This window comes from Gracilinanus agilis, chromosome 1 (genome assembly GCF_016433145.1).
Source record: "Gracilinanus agilis isolate LMUSP501 chromosome 1, AgileGrace, whole genome shotgun sequence".
NCBI classification, from domain to species: domain Eukaryota; kingdom Metazoa; phylum Chordata; class Mammalia; order Didelphimorphia; family Didelphidae; genus Gracilinanus; species Gracilinanus agilis.
In genome coordinates, this window is record NC_058130.1 from 492,680,080 (window position 1) to 492,705,319 (window position 25,240).

A 25,240-nucleotide genomic window follows, 5' to 3' on the forward strand; every position below is an offset into this window, starting at 1 on the left:
TTTCTTTACAACAAGCCTAAAACTACCTCTCTGAAATTCCAAATACTGCTCCTAGTTGGGCACAACAGAACCAATCAAAATAAATCCACAAGGCTTAATGTCATCAGAAAATTAGAGGCAGCTGCCCTGCCCTTCTCTCCATTTTGGATAGCCCTCAAGTTTATCAAAGTCTGTCCTAAAATGTAGTACCCAGAACTAAATACAGTACTCCAGAATACAGCAATCAATAACATAGCCCTAGCCACTATATCTTTTGTTTTTAAATCTTTGGCAAGGGCTACCCAACTGGGATTAAGTGACTTGCCCAGGATCACACACCTAAGAAGTGCCTGAACCAGATCCCCCTAACTCCAGGCATGGCACTTTATCCACTCACTGTGCTCCCTATTTGCCTCTACTATACCTTTTTATTTTTTTAAACCCTTACCTTCTGTTTTAGAATCAATACTGTGTATTGGCTCCAAGGCAGAAGAGTGGTAAGGGTAGGCAATGGGGGTCAAGTGACTTGCCCAGGGTCACACAGCTGGGAAGTGTCTGAGGCCGGCTTTGAACCTAGGACCTCCTGTCTCTAGTCCTGGCTCTCAATCCACTGAGCTACCCAGCTGCCCCCTACCTAAATCCTTCTTGACCTCCTTCAATTGTCTTTCAAATCTGCTATTAATGTGTCTTTTTCTGCCTCATTATCTCTAGCTGTTTTAAGTTCTTTCTCTCTGGAGCCATGTACATATGTTGCATGTTGACAAATGTCTTCAATGGTAAGGCTTTCTCACTGAGGACAATTCTATCTAAAGTAATTTTGAATTGGCACAGCAGATATTTTATTTTTTATTTTTTTAAACCCTTGTACTTCGGTGTATTGTCTCATAGGTGGAAGATTGGTAAGGGTGGGCAATGGGGGTCAAGTGACTTGCCCAGGGTCACACAGCTGGGAAGTGGCTGAGGCCGGGTTTGAACCTAGGACCTCCTGTCTCTAACTCCACTGAGCTACCCAGCTGCCCCTCCAAAAATCTTTTTAAGATGAGATCCTATCTACATAGAACTCCACCTTTAATTTGGAAGCAATCAGCAAATTGATTGTTTAATTATGTAAGAATTTACATTCACTTCTATTAAACTTCATCTTATCAAAACCGGCTCAACATTCTAGATTGTTGAGATCTTTTTGGATTCAATCTGTATCTTATTCCAAGTCAGTGATAAAAAATATTAAGTGGCTCAAGCACAATTCCCTGCTATACTTTAATAACAACTTCCTTCAAAATTGACATGGAAACATTAATGACAACTCTAGGTTTGGTCAACCAATTCTGAATTCAATTAACTTTAGAATTTTTAATACAAATTTCTCCATCTTGTCCATGAGACTAGCATGAGAGACTGTGTCAAATGCTCTGCTTAAATATATAATATTTATATATGTATATGTGTAGATAAATTTTACATATGCATGTTTATAAACTTGAATACCTCTGTTTATATATATAAACATGTAGAATTTCTTTCTTCAACCAGTCTGAAACTATTTTATTTGAATATTACTTGAATATTCAAGTGGCTCTGTGATCATATCCATTTGGAAGTTTACTTCAGCTATGCACATCACAACCCTCCATACGTGCCATCAGCCAAAAAACATTTATGAAATGCCTACTATGTGCCAGGCACTATGCTAAGCTCTAGGGACACAAAGAAAAGCAAAAGACAGTATTTTTCTCAGGGAGCTCATAGGCCAATGGAGGAGACAACATGCAAACAACTATGGGCAAACAAACTATAAATAGGATGAATTGGAGATAATTGACATAGGGAAGAATCTAGATTTTAGGGGAATTAGAAAAGGCTTCTCACAGAAGGTAGGATTGTAATTGGGAGCTGAAGGATCAGGGAAGCCAGGGGACAGAAATGTTGAGAAAGTTATAGACATGAGGGACAGTCAATGAAAATGCCAGGCATCCAGAAAAGAGTGTCTTGTGGTTAGAACAATGAGCAGGTCAGTGTTACCGGATTACAGAGTATGGTGGTGGGAGCTGGGGTGGGGGGAAGTGGGTGGTGAGATGGAAGGAAACAATATATAAGAAGACTAGGAAGACAGGAGGAGGCAGTTTTTTAAGTGCTTTGAATGAAATAGTATTTTATATTTGATCCTAAAGGTGACAAGGAGTCCATGGAGTTTATTGAGTTGGGGGGGGGGCATTATCAGATCTATATTTTAGGAAGACTAATTTGACAGCTAAATGTAAGATGGCATGGAATGGAGAAATACTTGAGGCATAGAGCCCAGCTATCAGGCTGTTGCAATAGTCCAGGTATGAGATGATGAAGGTTTGTCCCAAGGTGGTTGCAGTATATGAAAAGAAATGTGCTGATATATGTTTAACAACCTCCAGGAGAAAGATATTCAGATACAGCTTTAAATTTCTTCAGAATTACTGTTTTCTCCATCATTTTCTTAAATCTAGACAAACAAAACAATAAATCAAGCCCTTGTTTGCAACATTTGCTGATTTCCAAGATGTAAGTGCTCAAACTAAAAATTTAACAATCATGTCTTGAGTCTATATGAGTTAACTCTAGCACACCCTTTATAAGAAATGTAACAAAGGCAAGAATGACAGGCCTGGACAACTGACTATATATGGAGAGGGGTAAAGAAAGTAAAGAGCTGAAGACAGGTATTCTGGTTATCAACCTGAGGGCCTGGAAGGATAATGGTTTCTTGATAGTAATAGGAAATTTGGGAAGGAGAAAAGGCTTTGGGGGAAAGATAACGAATTCAGATTCAGATATATTGACCAGTTTGAGATATCTAATAGGCAGCTGGAGATGTGAGGTTAGGATTGGATAAGTACAGATGAGAATCTTTATCATGGAATTCATAGAAGCTGTGAAGATGACCAAGTGCATCAAGAGGGAAAAGTTCCAGGATAGAGCCAAGGGAAACATCCATATTTATTGCATGTGTGATGTAGACAAAGATCTAGCAAAGGATCTGGATTCAGTCAGGGAGTAATATACCCAAAGTCTAAAGAGAAGAAAATATCAACAAGAACAGGGTGATTAACATTTGTCAAAGGCTGTAGAATGGTCAAAAAGGATCAATATTGGTGGGGACTGTTGAGGGTTAAAGAGAGAGTTTAGAAGAAAAGTGGTGGCAGTATTGTAGATAACTTTATCACTCCACTCTCCATCTGCAGCTCTGATTGATTTCAACTCCAAGGAACTAGATGCCTCCCCCCACTCCCCAGCAAGGATAAACTGATAACTTCTAATCCCATCACCATGCTGCTAACTCAATCTTGTATACCCAGACACCTTCCCACCTTCCTCAGCCTCCCCTCTCTTTGACTTGGTTGAGCACTTAACCCTTCCCAAAACTTTCCTTTATAGAAGGCAGAAATTGGATTTTCAGCCCACTCCACTCTCTGTAGTTCTGTTTGGTTTCAACTCCATGCTACAAAAGGCCCCTGCCCAGTACTCTCAGCTCCCAGTATTCAGCACACCCTTCCAAGTTTCCTTCTGTATGTTGCCTTCTCCATTAGATGGCAAATTCCTTGAAGGCAGAGACCATCTTCCTTTTTCTTATTTGTATCCCTAGAGCCTAGCACAGTGCCTGGAACATAGTGGCACAGTGCTTATTGAATTTTTTAAGGAATTTAGTAACATAAAAGGAAGGGAGATACTGGATGATAGTTAGTGATGGATGGTGGAAGTGAGGTTTTCTTGTTTTCTTTTGTTTTTAGATTAGAGGAGATGTGGGTATGTTTATAAGCTCTAGGGAAGCTGCTGGTAGACGGGGAAAGATTAATAATAAGAGAGAAAGGCAGGATGACAGAAGAAGCAACTGCTGGGAAAGCCAAGATAGAATGAGATCAGTTATGCTTGTAGAGGGGTTAACCCTGGTGAGGAAAAGTTACCTCTTCATGTGAGACAGAGAAAAAGGAGGAGATACTTGCAGAAGGCATCTGGATGAACAAAGATTGAGCTCTCCACAAATTGCTTCAGCTTTTTTCAATGAAATATGAATGGTAGGTGGGATAATTGTGGGAAGTTTGAAGAGGAATTAAAAGATTTGGAAATGCCACTATAGTGGGTTGGATGGTGACCTCACCATTTGTATTGTTGAGTCATTTCACTCCTGTTCAACTTTTCATGACCCTATTTAGAGGTTTTTTTGGCAAAGATAGTAGAGTAATTTGCCAGCTCATTTGACAGATGAATAAACTGAGGCAAACATGATTAAATTACTTGCCATGGGTCTCACAGCTAGTATCTGAGGCCAAAGTTGAACCAAGGTCCTTCTTACTCCAGGGCCAGCACTCTATCCTCTGCACCATGTGAAGTAATTACAGAGGCATAAAAGGATTGTCTTGCTACAGTGAGGGCCCAGTTAAGATTATGTAACATAAATTTTAACCAATCATAGTGTTTTTATAATTTCTTCAGCTTCATTCTGTAGTACATGAGTAGGAGTGAAGGCAGCAGATTGTGCAAATAATACAAGGATAAGGCTTGGCAGACTAAAAAGTATCTTTGATCAAATAAAGAGGGAAGGGACTACAGAGAAGAGGAAAATATAGAGCTGAATTAGGTCACCAAGAGGTCAAGATAGGGAAGTAAAGGATATGTAACTAGTATACAGGTAATAAATGGCCTGTGGAAGAACTGAGAGAACAAGAGATTGGGGGTCCCTGTGAGGATGAAAAACAGTTTGGAGTTGCAAGGCAGAAGAGGTAGAATTACAACAGGCTACAATTAGAGAAAGATATTGCAGAATTTATCAACATGGAAATGATACATTTGTGGATGATGGAAAGATCTTTGTGTATAGCTGGAATAGGTCATGTGAAATGGGAAAGTGGAAGAACTAGGAAACCTGGGTATCTGAGGGAGTATCATCAGTATGTATGTTGAAATCCCCTGATATGAGAGCAGGAGTTAGAGAGGAAAGACTGTTATTGAGGCACTAAACTCATTAAGGAAAGAAGGGAGAAGGCCAGACACAGAAGAAAAGTAGATACCAGAATTGTGATTGGGTAGTAAATGTGAATGGAATGAACCACAGAGAGAGGTAATGGAATGCTGGTTTTAATTGTCAAAGAGGTACAATTGCATGGAGTATTCCAACTTTCTAGCCTCAACCAGTGAGTACAGGGGTTTGAGTAAAAGTGTATCCAGTAGGAAAGGCATACCCAGGGAGTCTCAGGAGGAAACCAGGTTTCAGAGAGAGCCAGAAATATAGTCAAGAACCCCATTGCCTACCCTTACCACTCTTCTGCCTTGGAGCCAATACACAGTATTGACTCCAAGACAGAAGGTAAGGGTTTAAAAAAAAAAAGAAATATAGTCATGAAAAAGAAAATAATTTAAGATGAAAGTAGGTTTGTTATAGAGTAGTTATTTCAGAGAGAACGGTGGAAGGGATGGTTAGACTTGGGAGGCAGAGGTGCTGAGGGGAATGAGAATAAGGGATTATCAAGGGAAGACAGAAAATAGGGTTTGGATAACCGCTGGGATGGGGAGGGTAAAATTTGGTGAGAGTTGTTAATCACTGAGGAAAGAGTTCATCTAGATAAAGCAACATCCCTAAGGGAGTTTAGATTGAAGGTGGAATCCTTTACAAGACCAACTCAGATAAGAGTACTAGTTGTTGGGGGGTGAGGGGTGGGATGGAGGGGTGGAATGAAAGAATGAGATTTCTCCTTTTCCTTCAAATTCAAGAAACCAAGTAGGAGACAAAGTGAAACAGAATGACCTTTCCATCCTTTCCTATTCATCCTTTTGCTTCCATAAGTTTACCACAGAGGACCTACACTCAAAGTGCTGGAGATTTTTCTTTCATCTTCCTAACATTTTTGAGGATAGCAATGAAGCTATCTGATTCTCCATCTATTATCATTCTTTTTTTTTTAAACCCTTACCTTCCATCTTGGAGTCAATACTGTGTATTGGTAGGCAATGGGGGTCTAGTGACTTGCCTAGGGTCACACAGCTGGGAAGTGTCTGAGGCCAGATTTGAACCCAGGACCTCCCATCTCTAGGCCTGGCTCTCAATCCACTGAGCTACCCAGCTGCCCCCCATCTGTCCTCATTCTAGCTGGGTGAGCAACCTACCTTCTCTTCTTATACAATTCTTTGATATCTTTTATTCTTGTGCTTAGTGTTCTTCTTTGATTATATGTGATATCTTATTCACATCTCTTGTGTGCCTCTCCATTGAGTTTAAAATTATATTTACTTTTATTTATGTGCAAGTTGTTATAATCTATGTATCATTGCCATGTAACAACAATGGTAGAATATTTATATTAAAAAGTTGGACCTTTGCTTTCATGAGCATATAGAAACTTCATAATTTCTCAAAGGTAACACATATAACTCTCTTAATGCTGTTCAGCTCTGAATCCAACTCATTGTGTCTCTGTATTATATATCTTGGAGATAGATACATTCTAAAGTTTGAGCTCTACTGGGATTCCATTCAAATATGTAGAAATTTGAGTAATAAACTTTTTTTTTATCCAGTTAACCTTTTCTATAGGTCAAATTCCTTTGAGTTATTACAGGTCTTTTCTAGGAGATTCTGCAATATTCTGGGGCTTGAAACATTCATTTACAATATCATCCTCAAATAGGAGTATCTGGTAGGCCTTACCATTCACAAGGCTCCTCTTTATCCAAGTAGTTTCTTTGACTTATCAAAAATGGAAATGAGGAAATACTGGCATGACCTGTTCTTGCTAAAGTTATGTTGGTTCTGTGTAATGAACTTTTCAAACTACATAAGAGTTAACTATTATTGTTAGGAAGTAAGCATAATTTTCTCCTTTAAAGTAATTAAGTGACTAGTCCAAAAAGTCAATTCAATAAAGCAGCAGGCTAACTTCTGTGCAGAACCCAAATACCAAAGTTTTGTAGATTGCAGATCTTCATTAAGTCTACCTTTGAATTTTCTTCTATTTTGGAAGCTTCTCTTTTTTTTTCAACTATAATCCCATGTGAAAAGTAATAAATAAAACCCTAAAGTTATGTAATATGTAGAATTTAATTATTTAATTCTGGCAGTTCTTTTGGTACTCAAATTCAAGCTAAAAAAGTTTCTAAGGTTATTCTATGTTTAACAAATATTAACAGCCTTTGGAAAGGAATAAAAAGCCTGCATCCCTGAAAAGTAATATAATTATTATTACTAAAAAATTAAGCCCACAGAATTTTTCTGTGCTCAATCATTTTTGTTTAATGCACTGATAAATACATTCAGCCATACATACTTTGAAATAGGTAAACCTAAAGGATAGAACTAGGAGCAATGTATGGGAGTTATAGAGGCAGATTTATGTAAAAACTTCCTTATTTTGGAATAGATTTTTTCCTTAAGTTGATGTAGTAGAAAGGAAACTTCTCTGGAATGCCACTTTTGACACTTACTACCCTTGTGACTTTGGGAGAGTCACTTATTTTCCTGAGCCTGTTTCCTCATTTCAGTCACTCAATGAACATTTTTTAAGTGCCTATATGTCTGGCACATAGGGCACTAGGTGAAGTGGATACAGTGGTGGCCTTGGAGTCAGAAGGACTTGAGATCAAATCTGATCTCAGACCCTGACCAGTTGTGTGTCCTGGAGAAAGTCACTTAACTCTTGTTTAACTCGGTTTACCCATCTGTCAAATAAGTTAGAGAAGGAAATAACAAACCATTCCAGCATTTTTGTCAAGAAAATCCCAAATGGAGTCATGAAGAGTTGAAAAATTACTGAAATGTACCCAAAATTACTGACAAGCACTGGGGATACAAATAGGAAAAAAAAGATAGTTTTTTGCCCTCAAGGACTTTACAATATAAGCAGGAAGACAATACACAAAAGGAAGCTAACAGGGTGGTGTAGAAAAGGGTAAGGGGAGGAGGAGATAACGGAGAACTCCAAAGAAATCCAAAAAAGGACAGAGCTAGGTAGGAAATGAAGTTGAATAGCTTGCCCCACCCCACCCGAAATGGAGGATTTGGAGTTCCTGGATATACCCTCCAATCAGAGAGGCAGAAGGTGAAGTGTAACTACCAAGACTGATTAGATCATCTCTTAAATGAGGAGCCCCTGAGATTTCTTCCAGATCTAAATCTATGATTGTAAGATCCTAAGAGTTATCGAGTTTCCCACTTTGGTATAGATCAAGTCCAAGCTGGACAGCCCCAAGGAGGTGGGAGGTGAGAAGTTCTAGAGGAGATTTCTGCCAAGGGTTTAGTTTGATATAGTTATATGTTACAGTTCCTATGTTAGACTGCAAGTTTCTTGAGGGCAAGTAATGTCATCTCAACTTTGAATCTTCCCCTGATTACCTGGATGTTTACTTTTTTAAGTCCTGTATAACTTGGTGATCCCTTTTAAGGTTTTCTTGGCTAAGATATTGGAGTGATTTGCTATTTTCTTTTCCAGTTCATTTTACAGATGAGGAAACTAGGACAAACGGGATTAAGCGACTTGCCCAGGGTCACACAACTGGTCATTGTCTGAAGTCACATTTGAACTCAGGAAGATGGCTCTTACTGAGGCTAGGACGGGCATTCTATACACTGCGCCGCCTAGCTGCCCGGGTTACCTGATTACACTTCATAAATATTTGTTGAATGAACAAAATAATTTATTGCACTTGATTGCATACGAAAACAGCTGCAACCATAAGTGAATTGAAACACCAAAAAGATGCTACTAAAACCTTACACAAAGAGTTTTCATTCAAATAGAGAACACTGCCTAACGTGGGGTGTTTAATCAATGTCTGCGAAGAGATTAACCTGGCGCAAACGTCCAAGTCAGTACACCGAGAAGCTTCCTCTGCCACCCCGCTCCTACACAGAGGCACACGTGCACACCTACAAGCACAAACACCATTTCTTACTCGTGATTACACCAGACATACTCTCGTTCCCACTGAGGCAATAGAAGAGGTGAAAGCAAAGAGGCAGCAGGAACCAGTTCGACCACTCCCGCCAGTGAGGCGACAGCCGCGGGAGGGGTCGGGGCTGGAAGAAGCAGCGGACCGAGGGGTGGGGGCGCAGAAGGGCCTGGCCTGGGAAACTCGGGGAGGGGACGAGGGGCGGTGCCCTGGCTCACGTGGGCGGAGAGCAGCTGAAGGTCCGTGCTTGAGGCTTGGCTGTCCTCTTGGGCTGAGCGCTGGCTGAGGAGGTGGCTTGGGAAGAGGAGGAGGAGGAGAAGGAGGAAGAGGAGGTGGCGGTGGCGGTGGCTACGCCCGCGGTGCCAGAGGCAGCAGGAGGAGGTGGTGGCGGGGAAACGTGGGAAGACTTGGGAGGACGGGGACAGCGTCGGACTGGGGACTGAAGAGGCGCGAGCTGCCCGGGGCGGTGTTGTCGGCTCGCCCACCCGCCCGGCCCCGGCGTACACCCTGCAGTGCCCCGTGCCCTCGGTGTTCGTGCCCCAGCGCGGAGCGCGCCCGGGCAACCCCCTGAATGACGGGCGGAAGGTTCGACTTCGACGATGGCGGCACCTACTGCGGCGGCTGGGAGGAGGGCAAGGCGCACGGGCACGGAATCTGCACGGGGCCCAAGGGGCAGGGGGAGTACTCGGGCTCCTGGTCCCATGGTTTCGAGGTGGTAGGTGGCTACACCTGGCCCAGCGGCAACACGTACCAGGGCTACTGGGCGCAGGGAAAGCGCCACGGGCTGGGCGTGGAGACGAAGGGCAAGTGGATGTACCGGGGGGAGTGGTCGCACGGCTTCAAAGGGCGCTATGGGGTCCGGCAGAGCCTTTGTACCCCCGCCCGCTACGAGGGCACCTGGAGTAACGGGCTGCAGGACGGGTACGGCGTGGAGACCTACGGCGACGGAGGTGAGCTTCGCTGCGCTCGCGCGAGTTCTGCATGTCTGTCTGTGTCCACACGTACGTGTGTGTCCCCAAAAGGTGTTATGGTACAAGCCCAACAGGCACTTCGCTTCCTAGTCTCGGCGCCAACTAAGGCGGCTGGACTGGGAGTGAGGAGGGCTCGGTGCGCGCGCGCGCGCGCGCACATACACACACACACACACAAACACACACACACACGTGTCAGGAAAGCTGCCCAAAACACCTGGAGCGCCTTGTACTGCTTAGCTATATCCTGCTACCCTCCTCGACATCCAAGAAAAAAGGTGGGGGGCGAGTTGCTTTGGTTTGGGAATGGTGCACTTGGGGTCATGGTCTGTATACCTTTCCTTCCTTCCCTCAATCCTCGAGGAGGCAGTGTGTCCACTCCTTGGGGTTACGTGGCTTGAATGTACCTGACATAACGTCAGGTCCTGACTGCCAAGGGGAAGGCGGGAGGGCCAGCCTCCACCCCCGCGCAAAGGTCTGGCCCTGGAGAGCTGATATGGAAGGGGACTGTCACTTGAGATTGTCACATTACGTTCCCGATCTGTCCCAAACCCTCTCCCTAGCACTCTTCTGGAGAGAGATCGAGCGCACTTGAAAGCCCTGGGGCTTGGCGGCCCCTAGGCCCGGCATTTTGCTCTGAAGACCTGTAGTCTTTCCCTGACTGGTCTGGCTTCTGGCGGTATTTCAGTTCCAGCCCTTGTTAATACTCCGAAGTGGGAAAAAGAGCCCGGTAATGGAGGAGTGGAGCCTCAGATATTATGCCTTATTGAGTACATTGTGTCGCATTTTAGACGGCAGGGAAGAGAAATGAACCCCAGCACAGTTTAGTGGAGGGAGAAGAGGTCCCAAATATCATTTAAACTTAGTTTGCAAATTAGGCTCTTAAACTAGCATAATTTATTGCTGGGCTGAAGCTTTAAATAGGAATTAGCTTATTAAAAAACAATTTTTAAGCCTTTGTCCTCTAGTGAAAAACATAAAATTTCCCAAGTAGGAAAAATATATATCCTTGTCTCTTGCCTAGGGTTATATTGTCATGACTGAGTTAGAAAGAATCCAGATTACTCATTCAAAATGCCAACAGTGAAATCATTAATATTTTTCTAGTTGTTGGAACCTAAACACCATAGAAGGCAATGAATAAACTTATGTTAATATGCATGTAAATACCCTTCTTGTTGCTAAGGCAAATTATTCCTTAACATTGGAGTTAAGAAAAATATAAATTATTAAGACAAGTCAATTGTCTGTATTAGAAAGTTTAGCTAAACTAAAGAAGTCTCCCATATATCTTAATAAAGTAATAGTATGATTAATAATAAACATTACCAATTTTAACCAGTTATTATTTTGAGGCCAAGTCATATCTAAGAATTTATGTTAAGAATTAAGAGCTCTTAGAAATTTTAGATATTGTAGTAATTGCACCTCAAACCCCTTTAGCATCATTCATACTTGCTTATAGGAAAGCTTATGCAGTTGCCACTTACATTAAGAGAAAGTAATTAGCCTTTAAACTAGAAGTTCAATTCTTTTGCTTGTTCCATATATAAAATACCCAACCTTTACTCTTTAGGTTATTGTAGTTATTTGGGGCTAGGAAGTTATTTTAGTGCATTTGGGGGATGAGTAAGAGAAGGATTGTGAAAGAGGGGTTCCATGGTTCCTATAAATGGCATCATTTTGTAGGCTTATAAGTGATGCAATAGAGAGAGCACTGGGCCTGGAATCAGGGAGAGCAGAATTTCAATACAGCTTCAGATACTTCTAGCTGTGTGACCCTGAGCAAGTCACCTAACCTCTGTTTGCCTCAATTTCCTCATCTGCAAAATAGGGACACCTACTTTCCAGGGTTGTTGAGAGGATCAAATGAGAAAATAATTGTAAAGTGCTTAGGCTGGCACATGGTAAGCACTATAGAAATGTTAGCTATCAGTTGCCTTTTATTTGAATTCTAAGGTCAGATGTGTACACTCTGAAAATGGATGCTCAAATACCAATTAAGCCATTACCAGGTAGTTTTCTATTAAAAGCTCCATAATAGAAGGTGAGATTTATTTACTAAGTGTATTTCAACTCCAATATTCTCATGCATTGTTAAAATTTCTTATGAGTTATTTCTTGTAGTTTTTCTAATAACTAAAATTCTTAGGAGACAGTGAAAAAAGATTGGTGATTGGAGGAGCGAAGATATAGTTCCTGTTCCTTATTTTTGAAAAACATGGTTATAAACTATGTATTACTCTAAATGAATTTAAATTGATACTAAAGTGTATTCTAAAGTACACAAATTTAGGCCATTATGATATCCAAAATCTATATCATTTTCGAGTAATTACAGAACAAATAATATAGGAAAATTTTAATATACATAATATTGAAGTAGGTATCATGTAGCTTTTTATTACATCTTTTCATGTACATTGGTACTACTTATTGTTTAATATTAATTTTGGGATTTTTATATTAGACACCACAGTATCCTGAAACTTAACTTCACAACATGGTGCAATCCCTTGAGGGAGAGAGGCAGAGACAGAACAGAACAGATAGATCAGATGATGTATAGCAATAACATACTTACCATAGCCACTGTTGCTGTGTACAAATTCAACTGGTGTGTCTGAATTAAAGAAAATTGACATACCTTTTACAAAAGTTTTCTCAAGATAAAAAATATAATCAACTTTGAAATTCTTTTTCTAAGTCCTTAAGATCCCTTCAAATATTATTTATAAACAGAATCAGAGTAGATATGTCTGTTTTTTGTCTTACATTTGTGCCTTCAATCATGTAAGCACTCAATACCTTTCATTAAGCTCTGTAATTATTTTGATTTTCCATAAAATGTCAGAGGCATCATGATATGGTGAGAAAAGCACAAGTATTATCAACGTTTTCATCCTACAAATCAGGAAACCAAAAATCAGAAAGGTTAAGTGATTTATGCATGGTTAAATACATAGTAAGTAGCAGAACCTGGATTCAAATGAAGGTCTTTTGATTCCAAATTCAGGGCTCTTACCTGTCTGCTGTGTTGTATTTTATAGTAGTAATATAAGAAGACTATCTCATGACTTTTCTTAAAAATCAGTGACATTTGTGAGTGTTGTTGATTTTAGACCATTTTATCTAAAGTAGGAAATGTTCTCTAAAAACTCAGCATGTTAATTAAGAGTAGGATAAAACTTCACTAATTAATTACTTAATTTTAAGGTACCCCTTTTCTTAGATGTCCTCTTACTGACTTTCACTTATCAGGGATCATAGATCAAGAACTGAAAGGGAACTCTAGGACATCTAATGTAGTCCAATCCCCTCATTTTACATATATGAAGGAACTGACTTGCCCAAATTCCCATCAGATCAGATCAGAGGTGGAACAAGAACTCAGGTTCTCTGACTTTAGTGCTAGTGTCCTTTCCACTGTACCACACTACCTAATTGTCTATTGCTTCTTTTGTATATTTTGTCTTTTCCTTTGGTTTCTACCTATCATAAAACATTACTGTTGAGAAAAACTTGCAAGAAGCTATTTCTACTCATTTGTGGCTTACATATATGCTGCAGAGAAGGTTCAGAATCAAACTGATTACAATTGATTTGAACCAGGTACCTGCCATATAATCAGATGAACACAATTAGGAATGGTTTAAACCAGTGATGGGCAAACTTTTTAAAGAGGGGGCCAAAGGAAAGGAAATGCTCATCTGTCAGTCTGTTTCTAGGGCAACTCTTTTGAAGTTTCATTGTATTGTATCCTACTCATTGTATTCGTCAGATTAGGAATAATGTCTCAAGGCAGATGGATAGAACATTTCACTGGCATCTGGCCCGTGAGCCATAGTTTGCCCATCACTGATTTAAACTAGAAAATTGAGGTCAGTGAAAAAGCTAAACTAACAATAATTTGTAGTATTGTCATTTTTCTAAAAATGTTTCTACACCTGTAAAATTATTTATAAAGTAGGAATAGAGGAGCCCTTTATTTTTTCTACTTTTGTTTGCTTTTAATACTATTTTATATATCAAGTGCATCAAAAAGTATCATTAAAGAACTTTAAAAAAAAATATATATATATATACACGTATAATACTTCTACTGTCTTATCTTAGAATACTAAGCATCATTTCTAAGGCAGAAGAATCTTAAGGGCTAACCAATTGGAGTTAAGTGACTTGCCCAGGGTCACACAACTAGGAAGTGTATGAGGTCAAATTTGAACTCAGGTCCTATCTCCAGACCCAAAGAACTTTTTAAAAAACTTTTTAAAAGTCATTTCTGTGTCAGTTACTTAGTACCTTACCTAGTAGTTCAGTATAGCCTAAATATTGTAATTACTCTTGTTGCCTCAAGGCATTTCCACTTTTAAGTTGAATTTCTCTTCTTTCTTAAAGTATGACTAGATTATTTAAAAATTTTTTATAAGGCAAATTTACTATAACTTAATTGAATAGTAAATTGAATGTATTGTAGTTTGGGCATTGAGTTTGAGAACACTAAAAAAATTAGATCAGCATTTTGGAAGTTCTAGTAAAAATTGAATTTGCTTTTCTTAATGTTGTAAGTCTGAAAAGGATATACATTTTCCCAATGTATCTCATTCAAGAACCACAAACTGAATGTCGTTATAAGAAATATTTAAAATATTTTATAATCACTAGGTTGGTCAGGTTTTACTGTTAATCTAGATGTTTTCTGTTCTGTACACAAGCAAAAGAAAATGGTGAGTTAAAATTTCTAGATAATTTTGCCCTTCATTCCAAGAAAACTCTAGCATGAAATAGTGGATTCTAAATTACTATCTGCAGTGATAAATTTCATAATACAAATGCTTACCTCAGCCCATCATTTTCATGATGTTATTGTGTATATGTGACACAAAATTCTTGCATGAGAAATGGAAAATTCAGTCACTGAAGTAGACAGTACATACAGCATCTTGGAATTGAATAGTCAAACTATCCAGAACTATGACAGAAACAATGATTTTACATTTAGGAGCCAAAGAGAATTTTGCTAATTAAGACAGAATTTTTAAGTTATGATTACAAAACTAAAGAAAGCTAGACTTTAAGACTATGTATATAACATATTAACTATAATGAGTAATATGGTTAGAATTGTTTTTAAAATACCAAAAATATCATTAAAATTTTATTTGGGAATGGATAGGAAAAGCCCTGGAGTGTATTCCATGTATAGGTTCTTTCTGCCCTATTTTAAAAGAGCTGGCTTTGATTTCATCACCCTAGTAAAAAAAAAAAAAAAAAGATTCTGATCAACTCAGGAAGATAATAGAGTAATTGCCCTGGTTTTTACATTCTCAGGGGTATCCATTTCCTTCTAAGAATCAAAAAATATGTCACAATTAGACTATCCTTTTGGTCTCCATTGTTGATTTTCACAAATAGAAGATACTAGTTTTAAGTTAGTAACATAGAATTTAGAGTATTTCAGAAAACTCAGTATTTAAAAAAGAGAAAAAAGCATTTCTTCCAAAATTGCTAAAGCCTTGAATATCTATGAAGCTTCCCTGTATTGTGCTTTGTGATGGTAATAGTGATTTTTTTTTTTAACCCTTACCTTCTGTCTTGGAGTCAACACTGTATATTGGCTCCAAGGCAGAAGAGCGGAAAGCGTAGGCAATGGGGGTCAAGTGACTTGCCCAGGGTCACACAGCTGGGAAGTGTCTGAGGTCAGATTTGAACCCAGGACCTCCCATCTCTAGGCCTGGCTCTCAATCCATTGAACTACCCAGCTGCCCCCTTTGATTTTTTTTTTTGTTGTTGTACTTTAGATACAGTGCTACATTGCTTTGTGTTAAGTGGTTTGAAGTATGTACATGTATAATTTTCTTTGATGTTTAAATCAGGTAAAAAAGTAGAAACATGAGAATTTTTAGTGGCTAAATATTGAACTAAATATGCATATCATGAATTGAGCATTTCTTAGGAATTTAAGGTGAATATATTTTGGGTACTATATTTTCTGTTGAGCTACATTTATTTAGAAGATTTCAAACTATAAGAAAACATGTCTTTATGATCATTAGAAATTGGTCATCATATATTTACTGAGTACTTATAGATAAAATGACACCCAATTAAGAATTATTTTCTGTTATATTAAAAAGAAGTGATTCCTGTCCTCAAGATGGAGAGGTAAGATGAAAGGAATAAGATAGGTGAAAATGAATTAGCATGTCCATAAGTATATCTAAACCCATTATCTAAATATATACATATATGCATGAATGAATGTCATTAGATAATTTCAGGATCCCTCACAAAGAGGGAATTTGGAATAGATATTAGAAGGACACAGGGTATATGATTCTGCAATGGAGTATTAAATAGAATTGTATCAGAATTATGAAGGAGAGGAAAGAAGAAAAAACTTAGGTACAAAAAGAAATGAGTATTTATGCATGTTTGGAATACAATAATGGGGGAGATGAAAACCAGGAAGTGAGATAATTTAATAGTTGGTTCTGAAGAGATTTGAATAAGGATATGACTTAAAGGGAAAATGTATTTAATTGCTATGTATGACTCCCAAAAGTTTGGAGAAGTTTGGACCAGATTAGCGAATAATGCTATCCATTCTACAAATATTTATTAAATGTCTTCTATGCATCACATATTGGATTCTTTGAAGACACAAGAGATATAGATGCAAAAATAAAATAATTCTTGCCCTCGAGGAGCTTGTGTTTAAGGGAATATATACAAATATAAGTAAATACAAAATGTATACAAAATAGTTTCTAAGGAAGAAGGCCCTACCAATGTCAAGATTCAAGACAGCCTGATGATGCTTGAGCTAAGCTTTGAAGGATGGTGTTCCATATGCTAGGAGGCAGAGAGTGAAAAAGGACAGCATTCCAGGCTTAAGGGACTATGAAAAGGCATTGGGATTGGAAATGTAGCATCTTGTATAGGGAATATACATAGGAAGGCCTGTTTGGATGGGAAATAATTAAGTCTGTAAAAGGAGGCTGGATCTAGATTGTAAATTATTTTAAATGCCCAATAGAAGAATTTATATTTGCTCCTAGGGGTAATAGGAAGCTACTCTAGTTTATTTGACAGGGGAATGACAGGATCATATGTGGGCTTTAGGAATATCACTTTGGGTTGAAGAGAAAAGAAATGGGAGGGAGAATCAATTAAGAGTATTGTAGTAGTAACTGAATTCTAAGGACCAAAACTAGGATAATGTCATTATGGGTGGAGAGAAGGTTTAGATAATAAGTGGGAAAGAGAATAATAGTTTAGTAGATATTTGAATGAAGGGGAAATGTGTTCTATTTGGTGATATCAAAGATACAATCTGTTAATTTGAGATGATTATGCCAGTAACTTTCATTTGAGTATTCTCTATAGATAGTAACGGGTGTGGTCAGGGCTGGAGGTATATTTCTGGGAGTTACCATGTACTAGTGTATTTGGAGCCATGGGAATGAACAGATAAAAGAAGGAAAAGTTTGAGAAGTCTAATGAATTTTGAGTAAGAAAGACTAATGGAAAAATGAAGAGTCAGTAAAGGAAACCTTTAAAGTACCAGAGTTAAGACACTCAAACCAAGAAGTGTGTTAAAAGAGAAGAAATTCTTTGATTTAAACTAGCCTAAATATTTAACTTTCTCACAATGGAGTAAAATAATTACATAACTCCTTAGATATATTTTGCATAAATATTGTAGCAAAAATAGAAGCTCAGCCTTAGAGTTATGCCTCAGTAACAACATATATAAAGTTTCACCTTTCTAATCTCTCCCCTCAAAAAAAAAATCACACAAACTTGGTTTTGTTGTCACAATTTCATTCCTATCTGACTCTTTGTGATCCCATTTGGGCTTTTCTTATCAAAGATACCAGAGTGGTTTGCCATTTCTTTTTCCAGCTCATTTTACCAATGAGGAAACTGAGGCAAATAGGATTAAATGACTTGCCCAGGGTCACACAGCTAGTAAATGTCTTGAGGCCTGTTTTTTTTTTAATCCTGTCCTTCAGTCTTAGAATCAGTACTAAGCATTGGTTCCCAGACAGAAGTATCAAGGGCTAGGCTATGAATTTAAGTGACTTGCCCAGGGCCACCCAACTAATAATAAGTGCCTGGGGCATTAGGCAAGACAACATAAAAGGAAACTGAAAAGGCAGAATAGGGGTGGGAAGGGAGAAAGATGGCTTGAGGACATAATGGAATGGTTCAAAGAAGTCCAAAAGCATTGAAACATTGTGCTGCTTTTCTTCAGTTGTTTAATGTTGGACTCTTCCTGACCCCCTTTTTTTAGGGGTTTTCTTAGGAAAGATACTGGAATAGTTTGCCATTTCCTTCTCCAATTCATTTGACAGATGAGAAAACTGAGGCACACAGGATTAAATGACTTGCCCAGGGTCACATGGCTAGTAAGTGTCTGAGGTCATTTTTTAACTCAGAAGATGGGTCTTCCTGATTCCAGGCTCTGCACTATCTAGCTGCCATGTATGCCTGGCAAATAGGTACATGATAAATGTTTATTGAGTGACTAAGATAAGGAAACAGAAGTTCAGGATAATCCAGCTGCTCCAAAAGCATAGTGGCTAGTGGGTAATCTTAATCCTAGTATCCATATGTAATCTTAAAGAAGGGTTTGTTTTCTGATGGAATTAACACAATACAATTCAGACAATATATTTCCTATTCTGTTATTGCCCTTGCTATCTATCTTGGAGAAGATTCTGCAAAGGGATTTGGTCTCTTAAAGTTACAACTTTATAATTTGAAAGCAGTTTTTGTTCTGTAGTTGATTGTTTCCCTACAAATGTTTTAAGACACTTATGACAGTTTTCAGTGTATGTATGACTTTCTAATATGGCAGCTCCATCCATCACATCTGTAATTTGCAGAATTAAGAGATTTGTCTGGGTTGATTAAAAAAAAGTAAATGATTTTCCCTATAGTTACATAGCTGGTACCTTTTAAAAACAGAACTTAATCCCAGATGTTCCTAACAGTAAACCAACCTTGGATCCATTGTTCTATGCTGCCTATCAAGTTAAAGTGATAGATGAAAAGGTAGCTACAGGGTTTTTTAAAATAAGGACAGTTTCTTAAAGCGTGAAAACTAAAATTTGAAATCACAAAATTTCATAAAATAGACCAGAAAGCTGAGTAGATATTATAGTTATTATTTCATGTTAAATTTTTGTACCTCAAGATCTAGTTAACCCATTTTCTCCCCGCCATAAATTATAGATTTGTATTGACTCATTGTTGCTAAATCTAGCAAAATTTATAGTGGTTTTAGATATTTTTTTTCATTTCCTTTTTCTAGACTAACTCAATTCTGTGCTTTGTTTATTTGCCTTGATTTTTCAAAGGTACTTATCAGGGACAATGGACTGGAGGGATGCGGCATGGATATGGTGTGCGCCAAAGTGTGCCCTATGGCATGGCTACTGTGATCCGCTCACCCCTTCGAACATCTCTGGCTTCTCTGCGCAGTGAACAGAGCAATGGCAGTGTACTCCATGACATTACCTCTGATAGCCCAGCTGGAACAAGAGGTGGGTTTGTCTTGAATTTCCATACTGATGCCGAATTAATGACTAGTAAGAAAAAAGGAGGCTTATTTAGAAGAGGATCCCTCCTTGGTAGTATGAAACTTAGAAAATCTGAATCCAAGTCATCGATCTCAAGTAAGCGTAGCTCTGTCCGCAGTGATGCAGCTATGAGCAGAATTAGCTCCAGTGATGCCAACTCAACAATTAGTTTTGGAGACGGTGATTGTGATTATTACCCAATGGAAGACCACGTTGATGCTACCACAACAGAAGCTTACATGGGAGAATGGAAGAATGACAAACGAAATGGTTTTGGCATTAGTGAGCGCTCAAATGGAATGAAGTATGAAGGAGAATGGCTCAATAACAAGAGGCATGGGTATGGATGTACAGTGTTTCCTGATGGCTCAAAAGAAGAGGGAAAATACAAAAATAATGTTCTCGTCCGTGGAATAAGGAAACAACTTATACCAATAAGAAACACAAAAACTAGGGAAAAGGTGGACCGAGCCATAGAGGGTGCACAAAGGGCAGCTACTATGGCAAGAACTAAAGTGGAAATAGCAACTTCAAGGTATGTAACATCAAAACAAATATTTTACTAAGTCATATCAGTTATCATTTTACTAAGTCATATATAATTGTGATTCTCCTAGAGACATCATCAAAAAGATCCTAGAAATACTAAGTAGAGGTAGAAAATAATAAAATCAAGATTCTCAAATAATAGTAAGATCAGAAATGTTCTTACACCTTTAAGAAATTAGGTTTCCATTGTCAAAGATAGATATAAAATAAAAATTCTATTTTAGATTGCCAAGTTACTAATTAACAGTGATAAAATTTAGTCATGTTTCATTTTTAAGTTCTGCTACCAAAAAGTTAACTTTCTAAACCTTTGGAACACTGCCAAATACAGAACATTTGAAACACTACACTAGAGAGCAAGTATTATATGTTCTAAGAACACAATATTGATCTATTTAGGAAAGTACTAAATACAAAAAATAATTTCATTTTCCTTCCTACGAATGGAGCTTAAACAAAGATCTCTGTAAAATTACTTGTAGAGAGTATTTGTGTAACCCTAGTGGATGGTGAACCTTTTAGAGATGGAGTGCCAGACCCTGCCCCCACCCCACTCCCTAGACCATGTGTTGTGCCCCTCTCTACTACCAAGTGCTGGGCACAAACCCTGCTCTACTCTTACCCCACACAGGGGAGGGAGAAAGCACTCCCATTGGGCTGCTGGGTAGAGGAGCAGCAAGTGTAGAGAGGGGAAGATGTGTGACCCAAGTCCTCTGCTCCCCTCCAGTTCTGCTGCCTGTGAGCCACCCACCTTACTATGTGCTCCTATTGGGCTGCTGGGCAGAGAGGGTTGGGTGAAAAAATGTCATCAGACAAGGTGGAGAGGGGGAAGGGAGCACCTCTGCCTCAAGTCCCTCTGCCTTTCTAGTAACAAACTGGAATGGGGAAGGCGAGGGCAGCCACATCCCCACAGTGTACTCTGTATGCCATCTTTGGTACCCATACCATAGGTTCACCAACATGGCCCTAGTGAAAAGGTGAATACCTTATCTTTTGTTTACAGAGAAAAAATGGTTGATATTGAGAAATTCTGGAGAATAGAAGATAGGAGCCCAGGTTGACTGGCAGTCTTCACAGTGAAATATAAGGTTCTAAGTATGAGAGTAAAGTTGAAGAAAATGAAAAAAGATTTGGAATGTTGGCTGTGGAAAATTAGAAATGGCATTTGGTGAAGTTAGAAGAATTATTGTTGAGTAGCAAGCAGTAAAGGCCCACTTGAAGCTTTGTACACAAATTTATGACAGCAGCATTTCATGATTTCTTCACTTTCCATACTATTCGAAAGCCCTGAGAAGGTACAGAAAAATGTGATGTTAGGGATAATAAAAGAGATGAGGATCTGAAGCCCAGAAAGGTAGGAAAGAGGGGCAGGGAATTCTAGGGTAATAGAATTAAAGTGGAAGATCACTGATGCGTAGCTGAATATAGCAAATTAAATCATACTAAGGGAGATAGAAAGGAAAAATAGGGATGAGGCAAAGAAAAAGATGGGTACATCTAAGTTAAAGAATATACATTTACTATAGGTCAAAGAGGTAAAAGAATAGAGAATTGTGATGAGAATGAAGAATTTCTAAGTTCTCGATATTAGAGATTTTTCAGTTCTGGTTAATAATAACAAGGTTTAAGGTATCACTATACCCTTTATAATTATAGACTTCAGAATGTGTATAGAAATCATTAGTGCTAAGGAATTTTGTGTTCAAATTGTTATGGGGTTGTCAATATGAATATTTAAGTACCCACAGAACAGAGCAAAAGATGAAGTGGAGACTCAGTCTGGCAATGACTGTTGTGAAATGGGCCAGGTACTTGGAGGACTTAGCTCAGAATTGTGGAGTCACTCAAATGAAAGGATGTACCTAAATGCTTTAAAAATTTTAATGCTGTATAGAAATTTCATTATTGTTATCTAATAATAGCATGGACCTTAAAAGAGGAAAGGTTATGGAAGGTTTGTGCTAGAGCAGTGATGGGCAAACTTTTTCAAGAAGGGGCCAAAGGAAAGGAAATGCTCATCTGTCGGTCTGTTTCTAAGGCAACTCTTTTGAAGTTTCATCGTATTGTATTCATCAGATTAGGAATAATGTCACTCAGCCAGATAGAACATTTCAGGGGGTTGCATCTGGCCGGCAGGCCTTAGTTTGCCTATCACTGTGCTAGAGGAATGGTCTAGAAATAGTAGTTAGGAGCAAGGGGTAAGTCCACAGCTTGTTTGGGTTCTCTTAATTTGGGGAGGTCAAAGAAGAAATGGGCACCTTTGGAAAGAATGTGATAGCTTAGGAGACATTCAGATTTATATTTAATGGAAGTTCAAAAGAATGTGGAAGGTGAAATATTGGAAACTTGTGAATTGGAGAGACCTCTGACACTTAAGTTGTGTGATCATAGTCAACTCATTTAATTTATCTGAACCCTCAGTTGGTTCATCAGTAAAATGGGGATACTTATGGCATTTAACTCATATCAACAGCCAAATGAGAGAATTTAACTAAAATGCTTTACAAACTTGAATGTGCTATATAAACATCACTAGTATTACTTTATGAGGCTTTCTGAAAAGTAAAAGAGATATAGGGAACTTTGAGAATAGGATGGGTATCCCAGGAAGGCACATTTTAATGGATTAGGAAATGAAGTAATCCTAGAGAGAAGCAGGATATTTAAATGGTAATATGTATTTAAGGAGGTAGCATATGGGCATATGGCTTGCAAATGAAATTGGTGAAACCAGATGACTAGGATTGGAAAGCCAGTACAATGGGAGGTGTAACATCCTGCCATATTCCACTGGTAGAAATTAAACAGAATGAGATTTGGCACTGTTAATCCAACCCATTGCAAATTCAAAACAATGCTATTTTAGGGGGCAGCTGGGTAGCTCAATGGATTGAGAGCCAGGCCTAGAGAGGGGAGGTCCTAGGTTCAAATCCGGCCTCAGATACTTCCCAGCTGTGTGACCCTGGGCAAGTCACTTGACCCCCCCATTGCCTACCCTTTCCACTCTTCTGCCTTGGAGCCAATATACAGTGTTGACTCCAAGACAGAAGGTAAGGGTTTTAAAAAAAAAATCACTCTTCTGCCTTGGAACCAATGCACAGAAGTTAAGGGTTAAAAAAAATGCTATTTTGGAGGATTTCTGACCAGCATCTCATACCCAGGCAATTTTCTACCCATTAATGATTACAGCAGGCAGGTGGAGTCACACAAGGTATTGCTGAAAAGATTTTATGATATGGAACTTGCAAAAAAGTTAACTAAATTACATTGCTTGTAATTATTGGTATGGGAATAAGAAGATGAAGCTTAAAAATCCCCTGAATTGTATATCTAAAACTATTAGTTTATTTAAAACAAAGTAGCATTAAACACTTATCATGAGACTATGGAACTGTAAAGATGCTAAGAGTATAATAGAGTAGAATAATAGAAAGGTTGAATTGAGTAGGTAGAATAATGCAAATAATAGAGTGAAAGGTAGGGTGCATTGAGTCCATAAGGACATCATCTACAAGAATTTAAGAAAGGTGGAGAGAGAATGAACAAATCTAGAGATTATTTGGAAATTTTTCTCATTATTTTTCCACTGTAATTACCTTAAGTTTATATTTTTTTATTCCAAGTCAGAGTAAAGAGGGACTGGTCAGGGTTTCTTAGCACTTAGCTGATGGCAGGAGGAGGAAATGAAACATTTTATTGCAGCAGCTGTGGTCCTTAATGGAGGTGAACTTGTTCCCTGTTCTGAATCTCAGGCATATATTCATGCAAAGTTTCCCAAATTCTCCATCTCTTTATTTTTATCTTTGCTTGTCATTTAATTTTTCTGCAATCATAAGATTTTACATTGATTTCCTATGTTAAATTTCACTTACTTCCTTAACTGCCCATTAATGCTTTTAGTTTTATATTATCATTGCTTTTTGCATTACAGCAGTGATTACCAATTACAAACAACATTAATCTTTTGATCATATTAGCACTACATCTCTTTTTAAACCTAATCTCTAGCTTTAACTGCACACCTGGAAATCTTTCATTTGATTCTCACCCCATGGACCTAATGATATATTAGAAGTAGTGAGTTTTCATTATTTGGAAAAAATTTGTGAGGATAGGAATTTAGCTGAACATTCTTTATCCTTATTCTTTTTACTTACTTTTTAAAAGATTAACTTAAATTTGAAGAAATTAACTTGAATGAGGAGAATAGATCAGGAAACAGTCATCCATGGTATTTAGATACTTATTTCAGTCTTCCTTAATATCATGAAATTACAGCACTGGCAGCATTACATTTTTGAAGTGATGGGCACAGAACTATGTTTTATTTTGTTAGATTATATGATGTCAGATTATTTTGTGTCAGATATAAGATGTGGACCAGATATGCCAACATACTTCTCAGGAAGCATTCTTGTTAGCCCTACCCCTTAAAGAAAAAACAAAGACTACTTTTAACTTGAAAAATTTTTTGTAATAACAGAAAAATGTGATTTTATGCATTTTTTTTCATCTCATGATTAAGCTAAATATATAATTGGCTTGAGGGGAAAGGAAAGAGTCAATAGAAATGTTTCTGCACTGATGCTCACATGGCTCACATAGCATAAAATGCCATATTTTATGCCCACCTATGGTGCAAGGTAGAAGTGTCAAACCAACACAATTCCCTAGTGCTACCTGAACTAAATTAAAATGTAACCGAGCAATGTTTGACAAAATCAATAAAAATACAATACAACATAGATAATGTTAATTTGTGGTATTTTAAGGGATCCACTTCTATTTCTTAGTGATGATTTAAGGCCTTATATTTTTTCCTATGGAGGTTTTTTTTTTTTTTTTTTTGCTATTAATTGGGAAACCTTTCATTTTTTTAATTGTTTTTTTTAAACCCCTAATTTCTATGTATTGTCTCATAGGTGGAAGAGTGGTAAGGGTGGGCAATGGGGGTCAAGTGACTTGCCCAGGATCACACAGCTAGGAAGTGGCTGAGGCCGGGTTTGAACCTAGGACCTCCCATCTCTAGGCCTGACTCTCAATCCACTGAGCTACCCAACTGCCCCCTTTTTTAGTTCTTTTAAAAAAATTTAAAATGTTTCCATGGTTACATGTTTTATTTTCTCTCCCTTCCCTCATCCTGGAATCATGGAGATTTTTTAAAAGAATAAATATGGGGGGGGCAGCTGGGTAGCTCAGTGGAGTGAGAGTCAGGCCTAGAGACAGGAGGTCCTAGGTTCA

General features: G+C 38.3%; 1 protein-coding gene across 3 annotated transcripts in view; it reads left to right on the forward strand.

Annotated features, from left to right (window-relative positions):
• The first annotated feature begins 9,184 nt into the window (after positions 1-9,184).
• JPH1 (junctophilin 1) overlaps positions 9,185-25,240 on the forward strand; it is a 105,426-nt gene continuing 89,370 nt past the window's right edge. For all 3 annotated transcript variants that reach the window (XM_044665829.1, XM_044665828.1, XM_044665830.1), the window contains exons 1-2: positions 9,185-9,839; positions 19,229-19,985. In XM_044665829.1, coding sequence (XP_044521764.1) covers positions 9,461-9,839; positions 19,229-19,985 — 1,136 coding nt within the window. In that variant the 5' untranslated portion in view covers positions 9,185-9,460. The remainder of the gene's footprint in view (positions 9,840-19,228; positions 19,986-25,240) is intronic.